Genomic DNA, 26,724 nt, shown 5'->3' on the forward strand with positions numbered 1-26,724 from the left:
GCAGCAAAGCACGGTGATGACATGTCGCTTTGCTACTGAAGAGCCAGCCAGCTTGAGGGGGGCAGAAAAAGCAGGGGAGCCAGGAGCAAGGGAGAGATGGAGAAGCCGCTGTTTCTGCCAGACCATTATTATTTTATTTTTAAAGCAGGGTGGCAGTTGTTTTTTAAGGCGAAGGGTGTGAGGGGAAAGGGGACACACAGACACACACCTCAGGGGAAAGCAGGAAAATAAAGGGGACGGAAGGAGAGGGCAAGTGGGGGACGAGGGTGGGGGGTATGGACAGGACCCCCCTCCCCAGAAGCGGATCCTGGAGCCTGACCTGCAGCTACTGTAAATCAAAGCCCTTCCAATATTGAAACATCAATCCCACATTGGCCAACACCTTAAGACACAAGTGAGCAGCAAATCCGGGGGGGGGGGGGCGGAGAGGAAGGGAGACAGGCAGACAGACAGACGGGGGGGGGAGGGAGGGAGGGAGGTGAGCAGCAAGATGGAAGGATGCGAGGGCAGGCAGCAAACCTGGACAGGAGAGGCGGTGGCAGCTGAAGGCCCAATAGCCAACCTGACAGCTGGCAAAGACACACACACACACACACACACACACACACACACACACACATATATATATGGAGAGAGAGTTTCTACCTAGAAAAAAAGGTGCTGTACTGTGTACTGTTGTGTATCACCAGAAAAAAAGCACAGGCACCAATGTCTATAAAGCATTTTTTAAACATGAAGTGTTTAAAAATAAAGCTATTATTGTTTTTTGCAACATTCACTGATAATTAATTCCATTTTAAAGGTAGAGAAGGAGAGGACTGAGGTGTTGTCAGGGCGGGACTATGAAGCAGAATGAGCAAGAACACACACACACCAAAAAATTTCGCATGTTGATTCCTATATGGAAAGATGCAAGGATTTGAAGCTGCTGCAGGCCCTTCAATCCAGGACCCAAGGATTGCCAGGTGGGCATTCAGGTGGTTTGCTCCTACCCACCTCCAGCCAAAGGAGGGAACTCTGGGGCCATTTCTAAAGAGCTTTAAGTGTTGTGCAGAAATTAAAAACCAAGGCTGTTAGTACCCATTGGCTCACAATGTAAGGGACACAATTCAGAAGGGAAAAGGAAGGAGGGAGAGGGAAAATAGGACAGAGTGGGCTAGCTGATGCTCCCTGATCCTTATAATAGTTTCTAGATCATCATCAGGCTTTGCTTGCTTGTCCAACAAGTCTGTGCTCTTTGAAGCTTCTGTTGCTGGACATACACCTGCCTTACTTTGAACTCTAAAGGAGCTGGAACTGAAAAATTATATATGAGTATTCTCATAGGAGGCCCTCTTTTTTCTCATATGAGTGCAATTCAGAGGCAGGGGCGGAGCGGTGTGGGAGCAGGGCTAGTCGCCCACGCGGTGAGCTTCCCTAGCCGCCTGCTGCCCACACGGGGAGGGGCGCCGCTAGCCACCCGCGGCTGCATCGTCCCTAGCGGCCCGCCACCTGCACAGCGAGTGGGGGGGGTAATGCGGCGATGTCACCCACCCTCACGGCTGATACCCAGTGCGCACCGCACCCCCCGCACCTGCCTTCCTCCGCCAGTGTTCAGAGGAAGCCCCCCTCCTGTTCAAACTCCTTCCCCTATAGGATACTGACCAAGTGCATGAGGAGTGAAATGGATTCCCTGTTCTTGGTTTTCAGCCGGTCAGCTTCTTGTCCCAGCTGTAAGAGGCTAACAGAGGCCAGCTAGGAAGACAGGAAAAAGACAATAAAAGCCAAGTCAAACCGCCTGTGGTCAACAGCAGCTAGAGATGGAAAATCTTTCCAGTTTGCATCTGCACTGCAATCACTTTAAAGATTTTTTTTTTACTGATGTTTGCTGCCCTGGGCTCCTTTGGGAGGAAGAGTGGCATATAATACATATAATACATAAATAATACATAATAAATTTAACGGGTACAATTAATCAGAGTTTTACTTGTAGGTTGAAGAAGCATACTGGTGAAATTGGGGAAGTCTCCAGGCTTTGTGCCCTTCCAACAACCCTTGCTTAAACAAAGGAATATAGGGTCCAAAGGAAGAAATGTTTGTGTTCTCTAACATAAGCTAGCACAGTTGCAGGCAACCACTTTTTAAAAAAAATTATTTTAATGAAAAGCAGTGGGGGAGGCTGCATTCAAAAAAGAGGAAGACCAAAGGTATTGAGATTAGATGCTTAACCCCTGGAGCCATTTTTTTCTGCTCAAAATTGCCTTCCTCAATCTGTTTTTCTCCCCACTAGGAAAAAAGTTAATTCCACGTGTGGTAAAGCAACTTGGGAGAGAGCATGGGCACAGCCAGAATTTGTGTTAGGGTGGGAGCAGGACTTTTCGGGGGGGGGCAGAACCCACGTAACTGGTCAATTAGTTAAGTATTTCTATTGTTTTACTTGATGGGGGGCAGCTGCTAGTAGCATGCTTAGCTTTGCAAAGGTCCCTCCCTCCTCTACAGCCAGCATGAAAACACAGGCCGCTAGCCTTCTAAGCAAGTAAAAAGAGTGGGTGCTTACTCCTAGCCAAGGGGGTTGGTGGGTGAGGCATGGATCACTCCGTTCTGCCTCTGAGAGCACATTGGGCTTTCCATGCTTCTGGTGGTGGAAGAGACTTTTCTTCCTCCACAGCTAAGATGGAAACCAAACAGTCTGGCAGAGCTGAAATGGAGTGGACCTGTCTTCTGCCAGCCCTCTCTCTTGCCTGCATGCAATTCTGGGTCACCTATGACTACCAGATGAGTTGTTAAATACAGGGCTGATTTAAAAAACAGATTTAAAACAAACAGCAGTCAAATGCAGCAACCAAAGAGGGTCAAGGTGCATATGCCTCCCCATCCCACCAGATGTGATTAAAATAATGAAAATGGCTTTTCTTTCTTTAAAACAAAGAACCCTTTAAAAAAAACCCACTGTATTACATGCCAAACAGAAACTGCCGTTTTCCTTTAGAATCTTCATAAAAGCACCTTTCTTTTGTGCAATATGTAAATTTAATCAGCTCAAGTTAAAAGCTAGGGTATCTTTAATTGGTTCACAATCTCAGCAGGAGCACATCTAATTCTATATGCCAGAGCTAGTTGCAAAAAGAACATATCTTCCAGGTATTTTTTTGCCATTCCTGTTCTGATAGATCTCCTACACAACAGGCAGAAATTCAAACAGTGAAATGCTTCTCCATCTTTTCACCTCCAGGCCATGGGAAAAGCTATCCTTGTTGAATTTCTGCTTGCTGGGGGAGAGGGGAGGCGACATTATCCAGGTGCCAGTCCACTAACTTCCAATGCACCAGACTGCCTACTATGGGATTTCTGCTGAAATGAGCTGAAAGGAAACGTTTCACCTGGTGTGATGGTGCCGGAAACATGAACTGCCATTGCAGCTAATCAACAGATAAATCATACCAACTCCTACAGGCCAGAAATAAGAAAGTGATCATGCTTAGCAGTCCCTCTATCCATCACCCACAGCCAGCGGGATTGACTCTTCTCATACTGCCAGCCATGGGATAATACAGTTGCGTGATACACGAGCAGCCTTAAATGTTAGCAGGAAGAAAGCTATCTGTTGGCATCTGCAAGGCCTTGGGATCCATCCCCAATGGAGCACACAGGCAGTTAAAGTCCTTGGAGGAGCCAGCAGTAAATTGCAATCATATTCAATCTGGCGTCTCAGTGCTCCTGGGAGCAATGTATGTGTTGTCTGCCAACTCTGGAAAAATCCTAAGTAGATAATTTGGTCACACCTGTGAATTCGCAGACTGCTTTTTCCCTTTTTCCTTTTGCACCAAGTGGCAGCCCAGATTATGGGCATTCTCTGTTTCTGGCCAATAGGAGGCAAGAGGCTTGAGACCCTCCTTGCAAGGATAAGAAGGCAACAAGCTTTGTGTCTGGCTGTGGCGATGCCCAAGTGGGGTTTCCAGCAGGCCAAAGAGGAAGCGGAGAATGGTCTGTCAAGACCCCAGCAGATGTGACAGGTGAGTAGCAATGGATTTTCAGACACACACACCACAATCAGACCCATATGTAACATGTCCATGGTGACCACACTGGAAGAATACTGTATAATTAAAATCAACCAGGAGACTTCAGATCTGCCCACCATGTATAAGTCCACATAGTCTCAGTGTTGTTTCAGCAAATGAAAATGAAATTAAAAAGAAACTGCTTCTCAGTAATCAACAACTCCTCACTAGCAAGCAAAACTTCAATTTTCAGTAGGCTGAACAGCAAAAGCAAGGAAATATTTTTGTCTTATTATTAGGGCATTGAAAAAGACAGGTGGGGGGATCATCTAGTATACCACCTGTACCACTAATGCAGCATATTTAGCTGAATGGCACATTCCTGAGCATTTGTTCAGAACAGCAGAAGGCATCTGTTGCAAATGCTCCCCTTATCAGGACTCTCAAAAACCAGGCAAGCAACATTTTTATCATGCAGTCCCAGGGTGAGTGCTTTTCAAAGCCTGATAAAAAAGAGACAGATCTTACAGTATGAAAGAAATCCTTGCATCTGATTTTTAAGTTTAGTTCACATGACACAGAGTTCCAGCTTGCACAGGAGCATGCCGCTGGAGAGGAAGACGGCAGCTTTTGTTAATAACAGCAAACAGGCAATGATATAACACATTCAGATGTTCAGTGTTCAAAGCATTTCACCTGTATTCTTAATATTATTATTATATTATTATTATTATTATTATTATTATTATTATTATTATTAATCCTTACAACAGCGCTGTGAGGTAGTCCAGTATGAATAAAGGTAGAGGTAAAGGGACCCCTGACCATTAGGTCCAGTCGTGACCGACTCTGGGGTTGCGGCACTCATCTCGCTTTATTGGCCGAGGGAGCCGGCGTACAGCTTCCGGGTCATGTGACCAGCATGACTAAGCCGCTTCTGTCGAACCAGAGCAGCGCACAGAAACGCCGTTTACCTTCCCGCCAGAGTGGTACCTATTTATCTACTTGCACTTTGACGTGCTTTCGAACTGCTAGGTTGGCAGGAGCAGGGACCGAGCAACTGGAGCTCACCCCGTTGCAGGGATTCGAACCGCTGACCTTCTGATCGGCAAGTCCTAGGCTCTGTGGTTTAACCCACAGCACCACCCGCGTGCCAGTATTGCCCCTTTAATACTGCAGATGAGAATGCTGAGACTTGTTTAAGACTGCAATCTCATATCCACTTCCCTGGGAGTGTGTGCCATTGAGCACAATGGGCCTTACTTCTGTGTAGACATGTTATAGGATGGTACTGCAAAGGAGTCTGCAATTAAGCTGAGACTCGAATCAGAAGCTTGTAACATAGTCCATTCTTTTAACTGTTATGCTACACAAGCTTCTCTCCAGGCTTACTACTTTTGTCTTTGTTTATACAGCACGTCTCATAATTACAAGCAGTATTATACTGATCAAGGTTGAAGGGTTTGTCTGTGGACAGATAACCCCACCTATGCTGGGCCCCCAAAGCTCTACATGGTGGTGTTCAATGCATGTTATCGCCCAGAGAAAATCAAGAGCTTCACTTACCATCAGGAATTCCTTGAGATGAGTCTCAATGTTCTTGTTGTAGATTGTAAAGAGGGCAGCCGATACTTGGATGATGGCTTTGGCTAGGCAGTGGATGTTGTTGATGAAGCCTATGCGCACACACGGGGGGGGGGGGAGAAACTTACACCAATTCCAAACTTTTTGAGCAGCTAAATGGACCTGGAGACTGGCACTTGTCTATGGAGGTAAGTGCTAGCCTTGCCCCTCTCAGTTAAACACTGCCTTGAAGGTGGACACACAACAGAATGGACTGATGCAAACCAGATCCCTTTTCTCCCTGTTACATTCAGGTCTCCACCTCTCCCACTTTCCTGTGTGGCTCCTATTAAATGTTCCTGGTACCTATGCTTTTGAAACATCAGTCTGGGCTGCTATAAACTGTAGTGTGTGGAGCTATCTTTAAAGATGTTCCAGAAACTTAAAGTGGTGCAAAATGCAGCCGTGCTGGCTGCTTGGAGCTGTGGCCCAGAGCCGTCTGAAGTTCACTTGTGGGCTACCCCTGCATTAGGATGAGGGACTTCCTGCCCTGCCCTTTTATCTTGCATAGCCTTATCCTGAGTTCTTCTTTGTGATGAAATGCTGGCCTCCATAGAGATGCAGACAATGATAGCATTATATCGCAAATCACTAAGCAAAAGGAGGTGCTGATCAGGAAGCTATCACCGCCTGCAGTCGCTGTGACTAATACTTGGCAGGCATCTCTGGCTTGCAGATTTTCCATGAGTGAGTGGATCAATACTGGAGGTTTGGGGAGGGAGTTGTAAGCCTGCACCTTGCTTCTTACCGTCTATCTCGGTGGTGTAGACTGAGGAAGGGTCCGTGGCCAGCAGCGGCAGAGACACGGCTATGAAGACCAGCAGCAAGCAGGCAGCCTTGTAGTCCTCCTCTGTGGAAGAGCTGTCTATCAGGGAGGCAAAAGGAATGATGTATAGGAAGAGATTTCAGTAATAAGCCTGATTTACACTGTTGGTTCCTCTCTCCCCCCAGCTTGGCTGCTCAACAGACTTGACAAAAAAAAAAAAAAAACCTAGCAGAAAAAAGGGTGGTGGTTTTTTAGAATTGCAGCAGCTGTGACAGGCCAATAAATTATCTGACGGATGGAGCTGGTGAGCTGAACAGAACTGACACGGCTTGGCTCCGCTTGAATCGACACGTGTGTGTCGGTGAGACATAGAAGAAGAAACTAAGAGAAAAAGTTCAGCACTGGCAGTGGTGTGTGGGTGTGGGTGTGTGCAGGGACTCTGGACTACTGCACCTTAGACAGCCAGGCGCTCCCAGCAGCATGGACCATTGAGCGTCTGCGTCTGACTTGCTTGGATTCAGAGCCTAAGAAACGCCAGCTCACCCCTCTTCCAGCCAGGGAGGATCAGGACAGCACCACTCTTTGACAGCAGCCCTCTTGCATGGAGAGAAGCCTGGGCTGGTGGGGCAGGAGTGGCGGGGGGAGATATGGTACAACAATTGCCCTGGAAATGTAGCCAGTGACTAAGAGGTAGACTAGCTGCAGCCACAGAACTATGGCCTCCCAAGGCAGCAAGAAAAATAGTAAGCAAGATTTTTGAGAGGCTGGCCAGCCTTGTGAAAAACCTCTTTTACCAAGACAGGTTCTACAGAAGAGAGATTCAGGCCAAGGTTAGAAATGCGCCCCCTCCTGGCATCTCTATTCAGCCCTCCAGACTCTCCCCCAGCCCCGCCCCTCCCACCAGTCCTCCTTGAGTACTTTTGCCTTCTTGGAATGGCTCCTTGAGCTGTGAAAATGCTTCTCCCTTGCCTGGATGGAGAGATGTTCCTATCTGTGGACTCTGCCTTTTCCCTGGCTGCAAAAAGCTGCAGGTCATATCCACTACTAATCCCACTTTTGATTGTAGCCCCACTCATAGCATGCCTGCAGCTCTCAAAAGGATTCAGACAAGGAAATGTGCCCCCCAGCCTGGTCCTAGAGCATGTTAGGGGATAGCACAGGCTCAGTTTGAGGCCAGCACTGCAGGGAGGCAATTGCTTGGTTGGTTTTGCCCCAGCTAAAAACAAAACTCTGGAACAGACTCCCATGAGAGGTGGGGACTCTCTTTCCTTGAAGGTTTTTAAGCAGGGGTTGAATGGACATCTGTCATGGATGATCTAGTTGAGATTCCTGCATCGCAGGGGGTTGAACTAGATGATCTCAGGGTCCCTTCCAACTCTACAATTCTATGATCCTTAGTGATTGTAGATGCAAAGCTGGGAAGAGAAGAGGAGTGAAAGCAGAAACTACAAGCAACCAAAGACTGGAGTTGAGAGTGATGATACTTCCGGGTTAGCGCCTCCGGCAATGGCGGAATTCTCCTGATCGGGAGGAACTTGCTCCGTGGAATTCAGGGTCTGGCCGCCACGGCGAAGGCGGAGACCCACAAAAAATCGCAGGCGGGAGAAGCCTGTGAACGTGGGATTTGGCTGGCACCTTTTGCGCCTCCCCTACTCGCGGGGAGACCCGGGTTCGGGGATCTGGAGCGATGTGGGGTGAGTGGCGCGGTGCTTCGAATTGACTGCTTCTTTCACGGAGTGAAGCCGCATTGCTGTTGCCGGAGAGCGCTGACTTTTTCCTGTGGACAATTTGATTCTAAACAACTACCCATGAGTAGAACGGAAAATTGGATTTTTAAACGTCTTAATTTGGCACCGAAACAGGGAGGTTTCAAACAGGAAGTCCTGTTTGAAAATCTATTTGTAAATAGACTGAAGCAAAGAATTTGCAAGCTAAAGTCTTGGAAAGTCCTATGTAAAGGATTAAACTTCCATCGGCTTAAATCGTTAAACCCCCCTTGGAGGCAGGAGAAGAGGGGGGAAATTTGGGGTCGCGTAAGCCTGCAGGAGAGAGTGAAGAAAGTTGGATCACCACCGCTCTAAACCTGGAAATGGACTGCTAGTAAGACTGACGTTTTTGGGAAAGTTCATTGACTGTGACAGTTAGTTAAATAAGAGAAATACATTGCTTTCATTGTCTCCTTCTGCGTTTAAAAAGGAGTAAAAGTAGCTGAAAATTGAAACTAATTTTACTGCTTGAACTGTGCTTAAAAGGATTGATACAAACAGAAATTGTTTCCCTCTAGAGGGAGCCTTTGAAATTGTTACAAGAGTTGGGCTGGTGGAATCTCCAGCTGCAAGAGAAAACCGTGAGATTGACCTTGGATTCCTTGAGAATGTCAACAGAAGAAGCCTTAGTGATTGCACTATGCAAGATAAGTGAGTCACTGGAACAGCTCCACAAGAAGACGGATGTGATGAATATTAAAATTGATATTTTGGGACAAAAAGTGACTAATTTGGGACAAAAAGTGAACATCTACACAGAAACTATTCAGGAACCAATACAGGAATCTACTTTGACATGCCAAATGGTGGAGAAAGCGAGGGAGAAAGTTGTGGTTGTTGAACCTAAAGTAATACAAGTGGAGAGGGAGAGCGCTCCAGCCTTACAGAGGCAATTTGATGATTACAAGTTGTTGCCCTCTATGACTGAATTCAGAGAAAGTCAGATTGGAACACTGCTTGGACTGGAGAAGGAAAGTTGGATAGATCACCTGATGCAGGGATTTACTGACCTTTGGGATCTGGACCTGGGTCAGGAGGAAATTGGAGTTGTGGGGACCTGCAGATTTGGAGGGACTTTGAAACACGTCCTGAAATATCTTTTGGATTTTAGTTTTAACCACGGAGATGTGGATGACATGTCGAGAAGGAATAAAAACATTGTTAGGTTGGAGCTCCCCCGAAACCTACTCTTCAGCATCAAAGAAAGGAAATTAAGAACAAGATCAGCAGAAGACAAAGTAAAGTGCATGTATAAATACGAAGAAGACTTGCAGAAGGGACCTGGAAAAGAGTTAAGAGCCTCGGACAGAAGAGCACCAGGTTGATGGACTATATGGAATTGACGGAAATGACTGGCAGAATCCGAGACCAGGGAGAAGAGACGGTGGAAGAAGATTGGAAAAAGTTTAAAGTTTATTTATAGAAATAGGGTAAAATTAATGAGTGTTTGAAAAATGTTGGAATGAAATTATATGGCCTTAGTAGAAGTGTTATAAGGAGTTAAGCATAAATAAGTATTATAGTTTTTATGGAAATAAGGTTAAAATAAGTTAAGATATTTACATGACAGAAAATAGTGAAAGATGGAAAGGATTTGCTGAAACAATTAATAGAAGTGGAATACAAAAAGGGAGGTGAGAGGAAGTCGATGAAACAAGGGAATGAAAGATAAGGCATTGAAATGGTATGATGTATGTTTTTAAATTGTTTTTGTTCTGTTTTGTTTAGTTTAATGCGTTAATGTTGTGTGGTGTATTGTTTATATATTGTTTTGTTTTGTTTTGTTTTTTCTTTCTTTTGTTTTTTTCTTTTTTCTCCTTTTCTTTTTCTTCTTGTTTGTAAGGTTTAAAAGTAATAAATATATTTTTTTTAATAAAAAAAAAGACTGGAGTTGAGAGTGAACTAAAGAATGGAAGCCTCAAACCCCCATGATCTCAAGTCCCTGTGTCAGTTAAAACAGGGAGATTAAGCTACTGCCGTTCTTTGCTTTGCCATCATGCTGGGAAGAAACACAGCGGCATTCTGATGCATGAAAAATGGCACTGGTTTAGACAAGAAAGTTATGGGGCAGGGGCTGGAGAAATTTTTTAAGTCTCAGGTACCAACAAGAGTCTCAAAAGGGTAGAGAGGGAAGGGCTAGACTGGGGCACATGGGCCACTATTATTGCTGCTGCCAATACAACCCCAGCAAACCTATGACTGGCTAGCTGTGCTCTAGTGCTCCTAGGGCTCTGGCAATCTGCACCGGTGAAGGTGGTGAGGTGGCAAACTTGTTTGTTTATTCCTGCATTCATATTCCCACCTTTTCTCCAACGAGCTCAAGGTGTCTTAGATGGCTCTCTCCCTCTCCATTCTATCCTCACAACAACCCGCTTACAAGCTGGGAACAGGTCCAAGGTTACCCAATGAGCTTCATGGCCAAGTGGGTATTTGAACACTGGTCTCCCAAGTCCTTGTCTGAGCTCCACTCTGGGTTTCTGTGTCTCTTGTCCATGTTGTGGTAAAGGAAGAAGAAACGGTTGCCCTGAAGGGAATGGAGCACAGGATATCTCATCAGAGAAGCTCAGGAAAGGACCACACTTCACCTGCAGAAGGTCTCGAGTTCAATACCTGGCATCTCTAAGTAAGTCTGGCAAAGACTTTGGTCTGAAACCCGGAGGCCCCTGCACAATGACTGCAGACAGCACTGAGCTAGACAGGCTAATGGTCTGACTCAGTATAAGACGGCTTCCTCTGATTCTGGTCTGCTATTTTAAGAGAAGGACAGACTTCTAGGTTCCAGAAGAGGAGCTTTAGCTACTACAGTCACTTGGGATTATTCAAGGCCTCAATGCCTTTAGGAGGACAATGTCACACACAGATACCATCTGCCAAAACCAGGGCTGAGACACTTATTTGGCCCAGTGGGCCAGATTCTCCCACCTTCACCTCATAGGCCAATTTTGATAGATGGGCAGGGCCACCCACCTGTCAATTACCCAATAGGCCAACCAGATTCCCCACCCCTGGGTTTTGGCAGGTGGTACCAGCGTGATGTTATCCTTGTGTAGGCCTTGAGTAATCCCAGGCACTAGGTCACTGGGGAGAGAGCGGCTAAGCAAGAATGAGCTTCCTGTGCATCAGCTGACACACAGTGAGTTCAATCCTGCTTTGCCCAACTGCATCTCTGCCTGCTGCATACTAGACATCACATATGATATTAGGCGTTGGGCAGGTTGGCGTGGTTTGGAGGAAATGGCCTGGCAGGCCACAGCCCACCCTAGGCCTAAACTATCTGGATTTCGTGTCCAATGTGAAGAAAAGGAAGCAGCAGCACAGAGAAGCAAAGCTCTGGAGGAAGACAAATTGCATCAATTGTGTCTGTGGCCTGAAGCTATTAAATACATGAGTGTTTTCCAGGTAGGGGGATAGCATTCAGCCCACTGGTGAGATGCAGGTGTGCAAATGGCTGTGCATATGTACTGGAAGATCAAAAGCTTGCCACTGCCAACTGGGAAAGGCACAAAGCAAAATTCAGGAACGCTGAGATTCTTGGCTGAAGCCTGGGAGTGGGCCTTTTAAAACACAAACAAACCCGTGACAGCATCCAAGCAGTGACAGCCTCCTAGAGACAGAGTTAAATATTTATCAGTGCTGAGATGATGTACCACCTGGCAAGATTCCCTGTGCAGCTCCTTTGAAAGCAGAGCTTTCCTGATACCAGGAATGCTTGCCTTCTGGGATCTCTTGCCTGGTAGATAAAGGGAAGACATTTCACAGCCCTACAGCTCAGTCTTATTGCAACAGTACATGGAAACATGGGCAAGCCTTGGCTCTTACCTTTCTTGAGGCTGGAAAGGGCGGATACTAAGGCTGGGTCAATGTCGCAAGGGACCCCTGCAGCTGTGGCTAGTTCAAAGATGCTCAAGGTCACCTAAAGAGAAGGATGAAAGGGCAGAACCAGGTGTTAGTAATGCTGCTGCTGGGCCTTGGTCTCTTGGTCTCACCGCAACATATCAGACCTGGTTGGCACATGCACACAAAAAAAAAAAAATTAGGCTTGAATTTAATTAATTTTATAATGAATGATTTTAGAGTGTCGTTTGTGCTGTACATTTGTACTGTTTTATTGTTGTTAGCCGCCCTGAGCCCGGCTTCGGCTGGGGAGGGTGGGATATAAATAAAAATAAAATTTAAAAAAAGGTGGTAGGATTCTGCAGGTGGGGAATATAACCTTTTACTGCTCTCCATGTTTTATAAAACAAAACTGTGCACTTAAAAAAAGGAGGCAGCACACATAATGGAGAAAGGGTAGTACAGTGGTACCTCGGGTTACAGACGCTTCAGGTTACAGACTCCGCTAACCCAGAAATAGTACCTTGGGTTAAGAACTTTGCTTCAGGATGAGAACAAAAATCGTGCGGCAGCGGGAGGCCCCATTAGTTAAAGTGGTGTCTCAGGTTAAGACCAGTTTCAGGTTAAGAACGGACCTCTGGAACGAATTAAGTTCTAAACCTGAGGTACCACTGTACTGTACTTTCCTGCTATACTAGTTTACTAAGGAGGGCAAACAAAAAATCTTACAGGAGGACTCATGCAAGAGACAAAGCTAGCTAAGACATGGCATTTCACCTAATTTCAAGCTGAAAAAACACTGCACTAACAGAATTTCAGATATGGTAAATACATTACATAAGACATGCGAGGCCCATCAGGACATTTGCTCCATCCTGCTGCCTCAATGGCATATACAGACATGGAGACAATTCCTACTAAGCCCAGAAGTACCCAGCATAAACAACCAAATCAGGGCTTCTAGAATGGGAACACCAAGTAATATCATGTGTCAGGAATCAGTCCCACTGAGAAGAATCAAACGAACTGTGGAGCAAGGAAACACAAGTCCTGGTTTATTAATGGGGTCGGGGGAGGGAAACCTCTTAGGGACCCGCAGTTTTGAGCCTAGCTACTATGCTCCCTTTTATTTACCCATGTATTTATTTGATTTGGTCCTTCACAATGGTCAGCTGCTTTTCCAACCATAAAGCTGTTCAAGGCAGAACACAGATCCACAATAAAACAATAGTACAATATGAGCAAAACCATAAAGGATCATCTTAAGAAAAATCGTACCCAATATGAATAGCACTGGCAGCTGAAAAGCTGTCCCAAGAGTTCAAAATCTAAGTAAGTATCCATTCAAGGGCTGAGAAACTCCCCAGGATCAGGCACAGGCAAGCCTTCTTCGAGGACTCCTTACAAAGTTGGGGTGTCACCACTGAGAATGCTACACGCTGAGTCGCAGATAGCATAACCTCTTAAAGAGAAGAGACCTAGAGTGTCTGTATTATGGAGTGGTTCATAAAAGAGGAGATGCTCCTTGTGTTATTCTGGGCCTGGGCCATTTGGGACTTTTCTTTTGAAGTGTGCCTATGTATGCATATGCAATATTGCAAGGAAAAATGGCGTCTGGGATCCAGCAGTCACCGCAAGTACCAGGGACAAGAGTAAAAAGAATAAGCAGAGGCCTCGAACAGTGGTCAGAGAAGGCTGCCAGGTGCAATCTTGTCCAGAAGGCACTTAATTTAGGGTCCTCCAATTCCTTGCACTAGGCAAATGTGCTGACATAAAAATCTAGCTGAGAAAAATGCTAGGGAAGCGGGCATGATGACACTCCCTTCCTCCCACACTAGGATCTTTTTGACAGCTCTTCACCCCTATCATGCTTCCCTGGATCTGAGCAGTCAGAGAAATCTCCCTCATGTTCCCTCTCCCTGGCAGCAGCAGCAGCAGCAATGAATACGATCGATATGAAAGCTGGGGAACTGACACTCAAATCACAAGAGACATGAAACGAGACAACCGAAGGCTTAGGTCCTTGATTTCACTACAATCTCCGAATCCCCCTTTCAGGAATTTTAATTCACCTTCCTGAAACAACCTTTACTCCCTTTGCCATCTCTAGCACATCTCTACTGTTCACTGAAAAACCCTGCTCTCTCTCCTTTCCTGTGAATCATTTTCTTTGGCTTGTAAGTCCTCTGGGCATGGAGGTGGGATGCATCAACAACACCTACTGCACCACTGGCACAAAGGGAACTGCTAGACTGGTGTTTTTAGGCAAGTGTATCCTGCAATATGTTCTTCGCACAGTAATAGTGCACCAGTGGTGGATTGGTTTTGCTTTATTATCTGTTCTAAGGTGCTTCCCCAATGCTACCACATCATGGCTGTCTTCAGCAGCTATAGCAGCACAGCAAGGGGGGGGGGGAGAGAATGTTTGTGGTATGAAAAGTTACACGATTTCAGCAGGAAGTTACAGGATATGCTCTAGTTAGAAATTAAGCAGTATGACGGCTCCAAAACTTTTGCAGATGTGAATAGTATTCTGCTGAGTTATTTGGCTGGTGAGTCTCTGCATGTTTTACGGCAGGCACACTGACATAATGTAACATGCAATGCAGCGTGCTTCATGCAGAAGCCCTCAAGTGTGTAAACCCAAGTTGCATGACCTCCTTTCTATAAGGAGGAAGAACCATGTGAATCAGTCCTCTGTGTGTATCGGTTGATGCATGGCAGGCACACTTCACGTGTGGAGACAGGGGAGGTGGGGCCCATGACTGCTCCTGTATCACATAAATTGGGCCACAGTACTAGCCCTGTAAACTTATGAAATGGAATTGCATTTCTAGCTGCTTCCAGAAGAGAGGGAGTTGTGGGGAAAGAGAGAAGAGAAATTAACTAAATGTGAAAGGCTTCTGCAGATTTCATGTAAGTTGGCACAGTAGGCAGTTGGGGGTTGGAAAAAGTTTTAAAACATTTATAGTTGTTAAAAGCAGAAGCGACCAGCTACCGCTGCCTCGAGCCCACTCTTGTGCGCTATCTGAAGCATCTCAATGAAACACACTTCTCATCTTGATTCAAGAGGCTGTGAATGACAGAGCACGCACCCCCCTCCTTGGGCAGCCTGTGCCAATTAATCACCCTTGTGGTTAAACATTGCAACTTATTTCTAAATATTTTTCTAACTCTTAATTCCTGGCTGTTGCTTCACATTCTGTCTTCTCCAGCTAGTGAAAGATCAGAGAACTCTGCCAAGTGAAAAGGAAACTCACTGACAAGGCTTGAAAACAAGTCTATCTGGGTGTCCCTCCATCTTCCTGGAAGACAAATTTCTGGGGAGCAAGGCTAGCCCTACACAGCAGGGTTACAAAATGTGCGACTGGCCAAGTCCTTCTAGCCACATTTGGTTTTGGAATCAGCCAAACAAAATGGGGACTGAGAAAGGAGAGACACTGTCTCCTTCCTGCTGGGCACTATAAATCAGACCTTTGCAAGCTCCAGTTCCATATAGATGCTCAGTGGCCGATTTCCTGCATTGGCCTCAGTGTTCCGATCTCATGCATATGCAGCAGGCATCCCCATTCCCCAAAGCACATGCTGCATGGCTTGGCCTGATCTGTCACTTTTCACCTATGTGTGGCAGGAAATGTGTCCTGAGGGCATGGCAAATTAACAACAGCAAAAACAATCTGCATAGTGTCCGTGCCATTACCCTCCCTGCTGGTCCATCTCAATGCTATTTGTATACAAATAGCACGCGCACGCACACGTAAGCAACCAGAAGGCCTTACATGGGCAGATCTCCCACTGATCATTCCCCAACCCCCAGCTCCTCCCACCAAAAAGTAGCTTGGGCTCCCTTCCAATTTGATCCAGAGCCCATTTGAGTGAACTTGCCTGTTCCTACTTCTTCTTAAGGCCTGGCAAGGCAAAGGGGAGAGCACCCATGTCTTTGCTCCCAAAGGCATTTGCTTGTGTGGATGGTGATGAGGAATTAAGAGAGATGTGTGAAACAGCACCACCTAGTGACACCAGGATAAGCCAGGAAATACTCCTTTAAGATGCACACAAACGGCTTTTAAAAAGCTCTGTGGGACGTGGCCTTTTTCATTAGTGCAACAGTTGAGACTCTGCTGCCATTGCTTTTTCTTTATCAAAAAAGGTAGAGGAGGGAAGGAACATTAGAAAAAGCTTACTCTTCAAAGGGAAAGAGAAACCTACAGTGCCAGCTCTGCCCACCTCCCCTGGAGAAATGCTGCTTTGAAAGAAACCCAGAGAAGAGCTGATGTCTCTAAGCAGTTGAAAAGAGGACGGTGGCAGCAGAACTGCAGGGAAGCTAAGCAGGGCTGCATGTAGCTATGCAACAAGGGCAGCAGTTCCTTTCAGCTGGATTCCTGCACTCAGCCAGCGAAGCCTGCCTTGGGGACACCTGAGGCTGCCACAGCAGCAAGGATACAGCCTCCCGGAAGCCTCAGATGATGCTGATGTGGCACCACCACTACGGAGCTGGTCCTTGTCAGTAACAGCAAAACACACACACACCTCTAAGTTCAAGCAGCATAGCCGTTGCCAAGTAGTACATTCTAAATTTAGGCAGTTGCAGGCTGCCCGAAGTCAGCAGGTGTGCAGAACTGCAAGTTCCAAAAAACCCTCTTTCGATTCCAGCACAAACACAAAACATGCAATAGAAATCAGACACCCTCGTGCATGTGGTGCTGTATTTGGGTAATGGAACTTTGTGCAGGCTCTTGTGAGAAGAATTTGTAAAGGAGGAAGGAGCTATGTACTGGACAGTAGGAATAATAGAAGTTAAAAAGTGGGCAGGGGGCGACAAAAGCAAGATACCCCAAAAGTCCCCTAGGCTAGATACAACAGTGGGATGCCTATTCTCTGAGAAGGTAGCCCTCAAGATCAAGCCCACCTGAAGTAACACCCCTTTGGAATGGAAGCCCTTGCATGCATACATACACGTGTGAGCACATGTATGGTTCCTACAGGTCAGTTACTTAGGGGTAAGGAAAGAGGTAATATCTTATTTAAAATTCCTTTGCACAGCCCCGGACTGAGTCTTGGCATTAGAAGCAATGTTTTTTAATCTAAACACAGCACACTGCAGATCTTGCAAAGAGAGAGAGCTCGCATCTGTAGATACATAATCGTGATGACCAAGCTGTGGCTTGTGCATGTGCAGGAGTGATTAAGAACCACAGAAAATTAATCACTTTGTGTTTGTCCTTTTCCTGGAGCTTTTCACATCACCAGTGCTTGAACTTGGGGTGTGTGCGTGTATTAATGAAGTCCCTTTGCCTCCCTCCCTCCAGTTTTAGCCAAATCATGCCCTCCCAAGGGGGGCTAAGACTCCATTGCCCCGCTCTCCCAATTCAAGTACTGCACAGCAGCACACAGGTTCTCCACTTCCCCATTCTTTCCAGTCACTTGGCCATGTCCTTCTCACACTAGTCAGCTTGGAATCAGTGGAGGCTTACCACCAAGCCACCCCCCAGCCTGTAACACTTGGCCCTGGTCTTGCATAAAGGGCCTTCCATGTCTGCTGGAACCAACTCCTAAGGAAACAACCTGATCCTGATTCTGGTTTCCCACAAGCCTGTGTCTCTCTTGTTCTGGATGGCTCCAGACAGAGACTGATCGGTGCCCCCGCCGTCATTCTGCTCAGGAGAGATGTTCACCATCTCTCTGATACAATCCAAAATACCATTTCCCTGCAAGTGGCTGGGGATGCAAATCAGTCTTCTCTATTCATCCACAGGGCCTCACCACTAATAATAGTTGTAATTAACTTTCAGGCTGCATTGCAGGGCGGGGGGGGGGGAGGGGGAGGGAGTTGGGTAGGTAGAGAGCCCTAACTGCCCTGCATAGGAACTCATCAGCCTCCTCATGGACATTCTCCACACACATCCTGGCCTCACTATTGCTCTTGTTGAGGTAGCTTAATGATAATAATAATAATAATAATAATAATAATAATAATAATAATAATAATAATATTTTATTTATACCCCACCATTCCTGTTTCAGAAAACCAGGCTCAGGGCGGCTAACAACAAATTTAAAACACTTAATTGTGATACAACAAAAAACAGCATAAAATACAGTATAAAAGCATGAATAACAATAAATTCAAAGTTCAAAAATCAATTTAGGGGAAAATCCATCCAATAAAAATCAGGTGATCACCAGGGCTAGCCGGCTAAATTAGTCCTATTTGGGCCAGCAAGGAAGCCAGGAGAGAATTAGCTGTGGGATCCCAGAGCGGGTAATCTTCATTAAAAGGGGAGGGGGAGGGAAGGGGGGGGAATAAAAGATCAGGCTAAATTCAAATTGAAAGCCAGGCAGAATAGCTCTGTCTTACAGGCCCTGTGGAAGGAGATTAAATCCTGCAGGGCCCTAGTTTCATGGGATAGAGCACTCCACCAGGTCGGAGCCATCACTGAGAAGGCCCTGGCCCTGGTGGAGGATAATCTGACTTTCTTAGGGCCCGGGACCTCTAAACTATAGTTATTCATGGACCTTAGGGACAGGGATGGCACAGGAGCCAAATACTCTGGTGAACAGATGCCCCTAGTGGCAGGACCCAGAACAAACGTCATATTCAATGCAGGCAGGCAGGTGTGTTTGTGGAATTCATTAAGTTCAGCAATTCCACAGTAGGGGAATTCAAACTGCCAGAACTCCTGGCATGGTCATCTGTACACCGAGACACAAGGCAGCAAGAGAAATCTGGGTATAAAGTTCGTAAGCAAATGATTAAGAAGTAGTTTTCAACCATACCGTTGCTTTTCTGCATCCAGCGCCTCCATAAAACATGAGCTGCATGGCCTTTAGCAGGAGCATGCAGGAGCATGCATGCTAGAGTCCAAATCTCATCCTTCTGAGCCCACATGACCAACGGCCAGGGTTGATGGGAAATGCTGTCCAACAACATCTAGAGGAGCACAGGTGAGGCTCCCCACTCCAGCTTTAGTACATACTTCAATGCTCCTTGCGATTTCCAGAGGTTCCAATTACCTCTAGAATTTCATGAAGCAGCCCAGATAAAGCTACCCATGAAATTTTCACCCATGAAAGGAACTGCAGTTTTGCAACCTGGATTGCCCTAAACCTAGGCCTTTTACTCAGTCCTTGTTTTCCTGGAGCTGTATCCAACCAACTTATACTCTGAGTAGACCCACCTGTTAGTCATGCCCATTAATTTCAATTGGTTTACTCAAGCACAGTTTGCACTGATCAAAGGAAATCCAACCTTGGTAAATGTTGTGCTCCTTGACCTTCCCACCCCCCCCCCTTGGAGAAACAGGGCAAGTTCAACAATGAGAGCTGCAGTCCAAAGCATCCTGAAGGCACCCGGTTTGTGAAGCCTTATACAGCTCCTATTGTTGTAAACTGGCTCATAGACAACACCACTGTCATCAAATTATAGCAGGTATCAGGCAGAGAGAGAGACCTCTGCCTGTGGCCTTCAAGAGTCAGAGACGACAATCCTGGACTAGGATTGACAAGCATTGGCATATGACACTCACCTATGTTCCTTTGTTCCACTTGCACCTTGCAACTGCTAGAAGCATAATAACAGCAGAACCAGCCAGAAGGGAGCATACTGGCTATTCTTGCAGCCCCAACCCTGCAGCCAGGCCGCAAGCAGACCAATTTGCTCATCCGACACCCAAAGACCTCCACAAGTACCCCTGCTCTGCAGTGGGGTGGAGGGGTCTGCAACTGACGTATCACACACCAAGATGACACTCTCTGCGGGAGCCTCTCAAGGTTGCAACCTCAATGCCATGACGCAATCAACCATGAATGAGATGCTTAAGTCAGGACATGTCAAAGGATACTCCGCACCATGGGAGATCAGAGCTTCTAGGAGGGGAGGACAACCAGTCCCCACAGTGGCATATAGATAAATGAAATGGAACACCCTTGCCTCAAATGAAGATACACCCTTGCCTCAAATGAAGACAGAGGAGGACTCAAACAGTTTGACTAATGCAGAGAGATGAGCTTATGTCCTCTGCTCCCCAACCCCTCCCTACTATTTGCAGCAATGGCTTTCAATGTAAACTGTTCAGCCATGCAGAGTATGTGGAACTGGAATGATGGCACAGCATGAATCCTAAACCTTGAGCCTTCAGAACTGGGCTGAAATTATCTAAGGCAATGGATCCACCGGACTCCTGTGCAGGGCCTCCAATGGAATCATATTAGGTCACCCAAGCTTAATTGGCAAGCTCCACACCATAGCGCTTCCCAGTGCCATTCACTTCATGCCAACATTATTACATTTTGATTAGGAGGCCTGTAACGCTGTGCCACTTTTTAAACAAATTACAATTCACACTCTACCCCTTTTTATTGAGGAGGAGGAGGAGGGAGGTGTCACAGACCAAGGAAGAAAGTCTGGGGACTCAGCATAATTTAGGAACTTCCATCATTTTGTAACTAGAGCACATTTAAGTTTGTAAGGAAAGAGGGATGCAGCTGGAGATCATGCAGAGCAGCCCAGCTGTACCTTAGTTGTGTGCTTTAGCACATGTGCCAGGCAGGAAAATAGAATGTTACGTCTGTCTCTTTATCAAGTCTGTTTTGGCAGCAAGCAGCTTTTCCCATCATACTCAGCAATGACTTCACTTCATTTAGTCTTTCAATCCTCAAATTAATTTTCGCTGCCCCTTCTTAGATTGGGAAGGGGGAGCTTCAGACCCCAACTGTGGCTCCCGAAGCCTCTTTATCTGGCTCTCGGGACACTCCTGAGGCCACACCCCTTATCAGCCCTCTTCTGCATCTTCCTTGGGTGTTTATGCCTGGCTAGAATGTGTCCTCAAACTCTGATCATGCTTCTTGCTTGCCTGGGTGGAGGATAGAGAGGAATGGGCGACTGTGCATAGACACAAGCCTCCCCAAAAGTGGTAAAAAAATACATTTATTGTTCCACTGCCATGTGGGCCCCAGATGGCTGACCAAAAAGGGATGCAGTCCTAGGGGTGATAATGGTTCCCTACCTCCACCCAGGATAATGCCACATGTGAACCCACCATCTGAACACCGTTTGGGGCCAGGTAGAGGCTGAAGAGAAACAGTTTAGACATGCTAAGCCCGGGAATGTGGGATTCAAAGAACCAAGGCTACTGTCACAGTAGCATTCAGGAAGCACGCAGGAGAACTGACTCACCTGGCAGAAGCTAAGTTATATAACAGACTCTTCCCAGGCATTTTTAATACCAAATAGAGTTAAATTCACCTTTATGTCCATGTCAGGATCGACAAATTCCTTCAGGCACTCGATGGGGCCCATCAGAAAAGGGCAGTGATTGGTGAACACCTGCCAAGAGTCAGAATGCAAGAAGTGATGCAACAGAAAAGTGCTGATTCTTCTTGCTTGCTATAATGCTGTATTGCCTGCCCTTCCCATAAGTCCTGCTGCATAAAACCATTATACTTTATCATCCAGCATGATCAAAAGGAAATCAAGGAGCAGGAATGAATGCTTTTGCTCTGGGTGTGGCTGGGAATACATACACAGATTTGCGATCACTCACCTCTTGAAGGCCCTCTTGTGCCAGGGACCTGAACCACAGAATCTCCCCAATTATGGTCATCCTCTTCAGAACATTTTCGGCGGCTGTGGAGAGCACATGGTTATTGGTCCCAATTGTCTAGCAGCCACAGAATTCCTGGATGTGCATAACTTGCTTGGTTAATTCTATGGAAAACAGTGCAGTCCAACCCACTTTAGGACAGAAACCCCAGTAGGGAGGTGTAATGTGGTTTCATTATTTGGATCTTTGAGCAGGCATTCTTACAGCGCTACATCTTCTGGAGTGTTTTCTGAACTTTGCTGAGTTATACAAACCTACATTCATGAGAATTCCTTTGCCTATTTGCAATGGCTTTTTAAAAATCACTGCTCACAAGCAGCAAAGGACTATTTCAGCTATTGCTTCACTCCAAATTTAGCCATTCAGGTGGCTGTGTGGTGGCTTCTGGAGCAGAGAACAGAAGAACTGAGGCCGTGCGTAACCTTTGCCTGTCACCTACCAGTTAGGCGGGGTAGCAGTGCGGCCATCTGATCTGGCTGGTAGAAGTTAGATCGGATCTGAACCAGTACATCCATATTCTCTGTGACTAGTTTCTAAAAAGAAGAAAATAAAGTTCTATCATACCGACTTTGAAAACTGGCCATACAGATGATGTCCTGACAGGGCAGCTCAGCACCAACCATGGTCCTGATGTTGTGCATGAGTTCAAGAAATACCCCACCACCCCACACTAAGGTGGTGGTGAGAGGTGGCAAGAGAGGGTGGAAGGGGAAGGAGATAGGGGCTGAGCCCAAGGGGCCAACCATGAAGGAACAGCAACCCAGTCAGAGAGGCGATGGACACCTGTGTCTTCCCTGGCTGTCAACCCACAGGGAAGGAACTTGATGCTGCCACCCTTGTGGCCCCAAACACTCCCCAGACAAGAGAAGGGACTATGGTCTGCTTGGCTGTAAAGGCCCACTCACAGGAAACAGGAAATGGGTGTGGCTATACAAGAGAATGACATGCTGAGGAAGAAGGATCTCCAGAGCTTGTTTCAGAGTCAGAAACTAGGATGAGAAGGCACATGGTTGATAGACAACATAGTTGATAGACAACTTTCTGAGGCCTTGAGCAATTGGTTGACAACAAAGGATAGCCTTGAGTGTTCAACTGAGTGGTGCCTGATGCACCACCCTGAACACCAGGATTGTACTCTCATCAGTGGGTGACCAACTCCCTCAACCCTGTGGATCAGTCGCACAGAACTCAGCGGCAGCACAGCAAACAGCAAATCAGTTGGTTCCACTGATGCATGTGAATCAACAAAGGCACAGACATACGGAATATCCTTTTGACAAAAGCAGTCCAGCTCCAACCTGCCCATTCCTTCCCACAAAGCACAAGGACATTTATAACACTCAGATGCTCTGTTTTAATCAGTACCCCTGAACCACTGTTCACACGATATGGCAGAGCTGAGTTGCAGGACAGCAAATTGCAGCAAGCTCCCTTCTCCTCCTGGCCTCCTACCTTCAGCTCCACCATCTGTGAGGTGATGTGCCACATGAGGTTATCACTTAGGAACTTCATTCCGTAGGGCCCAAGGAGTTCTGCCAGGGCTCGCATCTCTGCAGAGGGAGGAAAAGGTAACAGCATACTTTGCAGACTAGCAGCAGGCACAGTGTGACCAATTCTTTATTGCTGTTCCCTGTGGATGTCTGCCAAGTGCTGGTTCCTCTCTTAGAATCATAGAATCATAGAGTTGGAAGAGACCACAAGGGCCATCGAGTCCAACCCCCTGCCAAGCAGGAAACACCATCAGAGCACTCCTGACATATGGTTGTCAAGCCTCTGCTTAAAGACCTCCAAAGAAGGAGACTCCACCACACTCCTTGGCAGCAAATTCCACTGTCAAACAGCTCTTACTGTCAGGAAGTTCTTCCTAATGTTTAGGTGGAATCTTCTTTCTTGTAGTTTGGATCCAATGCTCCGTGTCCGCTTCTCTGGAGCAGCAGAAAACAACCTTTCTCCCTCCTCTATATGACATCCTTTTATATATTTGAACATGGCTATCATATCACCCCTTAACCTCCTCTTCTCCAGGCTTAAACATGCCCTCCTCTGGACACGTTCCAGTTTGTCAGTGTCCTTCTTGAACTGTGGTGCCCAGAACTGGACACAGTACTCCAGGTGAGGTCTGACCAGAGCAGAATCCAGTGGCACTATTACTTCCCTTGATCTAGATGCTATACTCCTATTGATGCAGCCCAGAATTGCATTGGCTTTTTTAGCTGCCGCGTCACACTGTTGGCTCATGTCAGGTTTGATTATGCAGGCAGCAACAGAGGCCTACACCAGCTAGACAAACTGAGAGGCCTTGCCCACCTTTCTCTGCATTGTGCAGGACATCTCAAGCTCTCATTGGCTCCTCTAAGCCCCGTCTTCCGTTTGGCTGAACACTCCTTTCAGGACAGGTCAAATCCTAACCATGAATATTTTGGCAGCCAGATAAGGATTACTCTCTGCTTCCTCCAACTTCCTGAGCTCCAGCTTCTATACTCCTTTACTTGCTTCTCCACACCTTACTATGGATTGCTTCTTCAGTTTTAAACATCCACTATAATCCACATGACTGTTTGCCCAAGATAATAAAATGGGCTTGCTAATGGATTTTGTGACTTCTACTGAGTAGCAAAGTCACAGAACCATACAATTGGAGGGGCACTCATAGACAGTTCAGTCCATCCACTGTCACAATGCAGGAATGCACAATGCAAGAGCATCATAAACAGATGCCTGTCCAAAGGAGCAAGGGAGAGCCTACCACCAATGGTTCCACTGTCAAACAGCTCTTACCATTAAGGTTTTTCCTAAAGTAACATTAGTCCTGATGGCTGGGGCGGGAAAGAACAAGTCTTTGCTATGTGACAGGCACTTGGGTATTTGAAGAGTGAGATCATGACCCCACCCCTCTCCATTCCTGGACGAATAACCACTCATCGTGGCATCACTGTGGTCAGTCTTGTTGCCAAATTCAGCTCAAGAACCACTACTGCAACTAAGCCTTGGGTGCTCCAGACTGTGTGTGTGAGCACCTACCTGAAACATCAGAAAACTCTTCAGCACTGAAGGTCTGTTCCCCTTCTTTGGGTATACTGACAAAGGTCTGCATTGATGGGGAAAGGACAATGGAGCCCATGCTGGCTTGGCGCAATAGTGACTCCAGGTACCTGGGAGTGACAGCAAAGGAAACATGATATAATTTAGCTCAACAAAATGCTGCTGGAGGAGTCAGCTGATTAGGAGGTGGGGGAGGGGAGCCATGCCTATGGGAAAACCTCCTTAAACAGGACTTTGGCCCAGAGTAACAACTACCTGACACCTACCTGCCTCTCTTACTACTGCTACTGACCTTCTTTCAAAGGAGAGAGACAGAGATGACAGAGTTGAGCCATATCTGCTGAGCCTTTGTTTCCATATGGATGAGTGAGGCTGCTCAGTGCTTAGGGAAAGCTCTCTGCGTATACTTAGGAGAACTCTCTTCATTAATATCTGAAATATTGGCATTTAAAGCAGATTCAGGGGCTCGTCCTGGGGGGTCTTGAAACAAATTATATTCTGCCTACTATGACAGTATAATGCCCCAACCAGCCCCTCCATTTTCCCAGCCACATACCAGTTGGTATAGAGTGTGGTGAGGGTCTGTTCCCCACTTGCATCCAGGGGCTGGGTCTGCTGCAGAAGCACGTTGCGGAGGAGGCGCCCAGTATCCAGACCTATGCGATGCATCAGTGAAACCAGGAAAGTGGTATAGGCCTGCACACCTGCCAACGCTTCTGAGGGACGTGCCAGTTCTGGGGAGCTTGGGTTTGGCTTTGCCAGCCGCACCAGAGACCTGGGGGTGGGGATGTGAATGGTTATTGGATGTGCATTGGCCAAAAGAAAAAAGCACCCAAACACCACAGCCCCTACACAGTTGGCAGCTTGATGTTCATCCCTCTGCCTACCTCTCAAGCTAAAGTTTCCCAATATGTAGTGGTATCTTGAATAGCTTGTTTTCTTAATGAGCACTGAGGATCAGGTGATGTTCCAGGCAAGGAAGACAGGTCATATCTACTTGGATGTTTGGGACTGAAATCCGTGCTCTACTGGCAGCAGCGGGGGGTGAGGTAGATGGCAGCACGAGAAAAACATAAATGTAGCCAGTGAAGGAGACACAAGCCTGAGTTTTCCAGCTGGCTGCCAAGAAGCAGCCATGGGGAGAACTGCAAGGACTGAATGCTGTTGCTTTGGGGGAAATAGTGGTCCTTTGAAAATTAGCAAAGTTTGAGCATCTGCTCCCCATTGCTCACTAATGAGCCCAGCCCAGCTCCTGTCAGGGTGATGAGAATATCAAGTGCTTCGCTGTGATCCTGCCAGCTCTGTTCTGGGACTTTAATCTTTGCAGCAATCACTTGATTTGCTGACTGCTCTTTCTCCATACAGTTAGCCATAAGCACTTTGCCACAAAGAATGACGAAACAAAAATTAAAATATGAAAACACCTACAATACATTGTTACCCATAATATTTCCACAAAGACAAATCAAAAGAGCTTCACAACAGATACATGCTTCTTTAAAAAAGCCCTCACTATCAAAATAACTGTGTCATTACTAAGGGGAAGAGAGCAACCTAGTAGGTGTTGGTAACTGAATGGGCATTTTAAAAGAGCAGAAGACAGTCCCCAGAGGAAACACCCTTTGGCTTAGATGGTAAATGGCAAAAATTCTCGCCTCCGGCATGGCAGTCAAAGCCTGCTGTCAGAACCTGCTGCAAAACCTAACCTCAACAGCTTTGCCGATTAAGTTAAGTTTTGCTAAATACGAGGTCAGCTAGCTCAAATTGTGAAATCTACCAGCACATGTTCAGGAGATGCAGTCACCAGGTCTGAAGCACTAAGCCAACAGAAGCAAGTGCATGGGACAGAGGACAGCAGCAGCACTTTGGGGGCAGCCAACTTAATTACACATCAGTGTAATTACACTTCAGTGTAATTAAGCAAGACTCAAGTGTTCATATCTAACAAATCCACCCCACTGCCACCTTCCTGCCTCTCCCACATAATCGGCACTACTGAGCAAAAGCTGTAGCACATGCACCATAGCTGTGTACTTCTATGGCTTCTCTCGAGAACAGACCGATAATCAATAGAGACACATCACTTCCTGCTGCGCCCCTCACGTCCTGTA

At 46.5% G+C, this 26,724-nt stretch overlaps 1 protein-coding gene across 4 annotated transcripts in view; it reads right to left on the reverse strand.

Annotated features, from left to right (window-relative positions):
- The window catches only part of NCKAP1L (NCK associated protein 1 like), a 78,794-nt gene that overhangs the window by 5,068 nt on the left and 47,002 nt on the right, over positions 1-26,724 (reverse strand). For 3 of the 4 annotated variants that reach the window (XM_081851685.1, XM_081851686.1, XM_081851684.1), the window contains exons 21-30: positions 25,170-25,388; positions 24,593-24,723; positions 23,024-23,121; positions 22,011-22,104; positions 21,512-21,594; positions 21,214-21,294; positions 11,955-12,048; positions 6,352-6,468; positions 5,547-5,656; positions 1,645-1,734 (exon numbers count right to left, since the gene is read on the reverse strand). In XM_081851685.1, the coding sequence (XP_081707811.1) occupies positions 1,645-1,734; positions 5,547-5,656; positions 6,352-6,468; positions 11,955-12,048; positions 21,214-21,294; positions 21,512-21,594; positions 22,011-22,104; positions 23,024-23,121; positions 24,593-24,723; positions 25,170-25,388 (1,117 nt within the window). The remainder of the gene's footprint in view (positions 1-1,644; positions 1,735-5,546; positions 5,657-6,351; positions 6,469-11,954; positions 12,049-21,213; positions 21,295-21,511; positions 21,595-22,010; positions 22,105-23,023; positions 23,122-24,592; positions 24,724-25,169; positions 25,389-26,724) is intronic. The other variant, XM_081851687.1, reaches the window with a different exon arrangement.

This window comes from Podarcis erhardii (genome assembly GCF_964252035.2).
Source record: "Podarcis erhardii genome assembly, chromosome: 2".
Classification (NCBI taxonomy): Eukaryota; Metazoa; Chordata; class Lepidosauria; order Squamata; family Lacertidae; genus Podarcis; species Podarcis erhardii.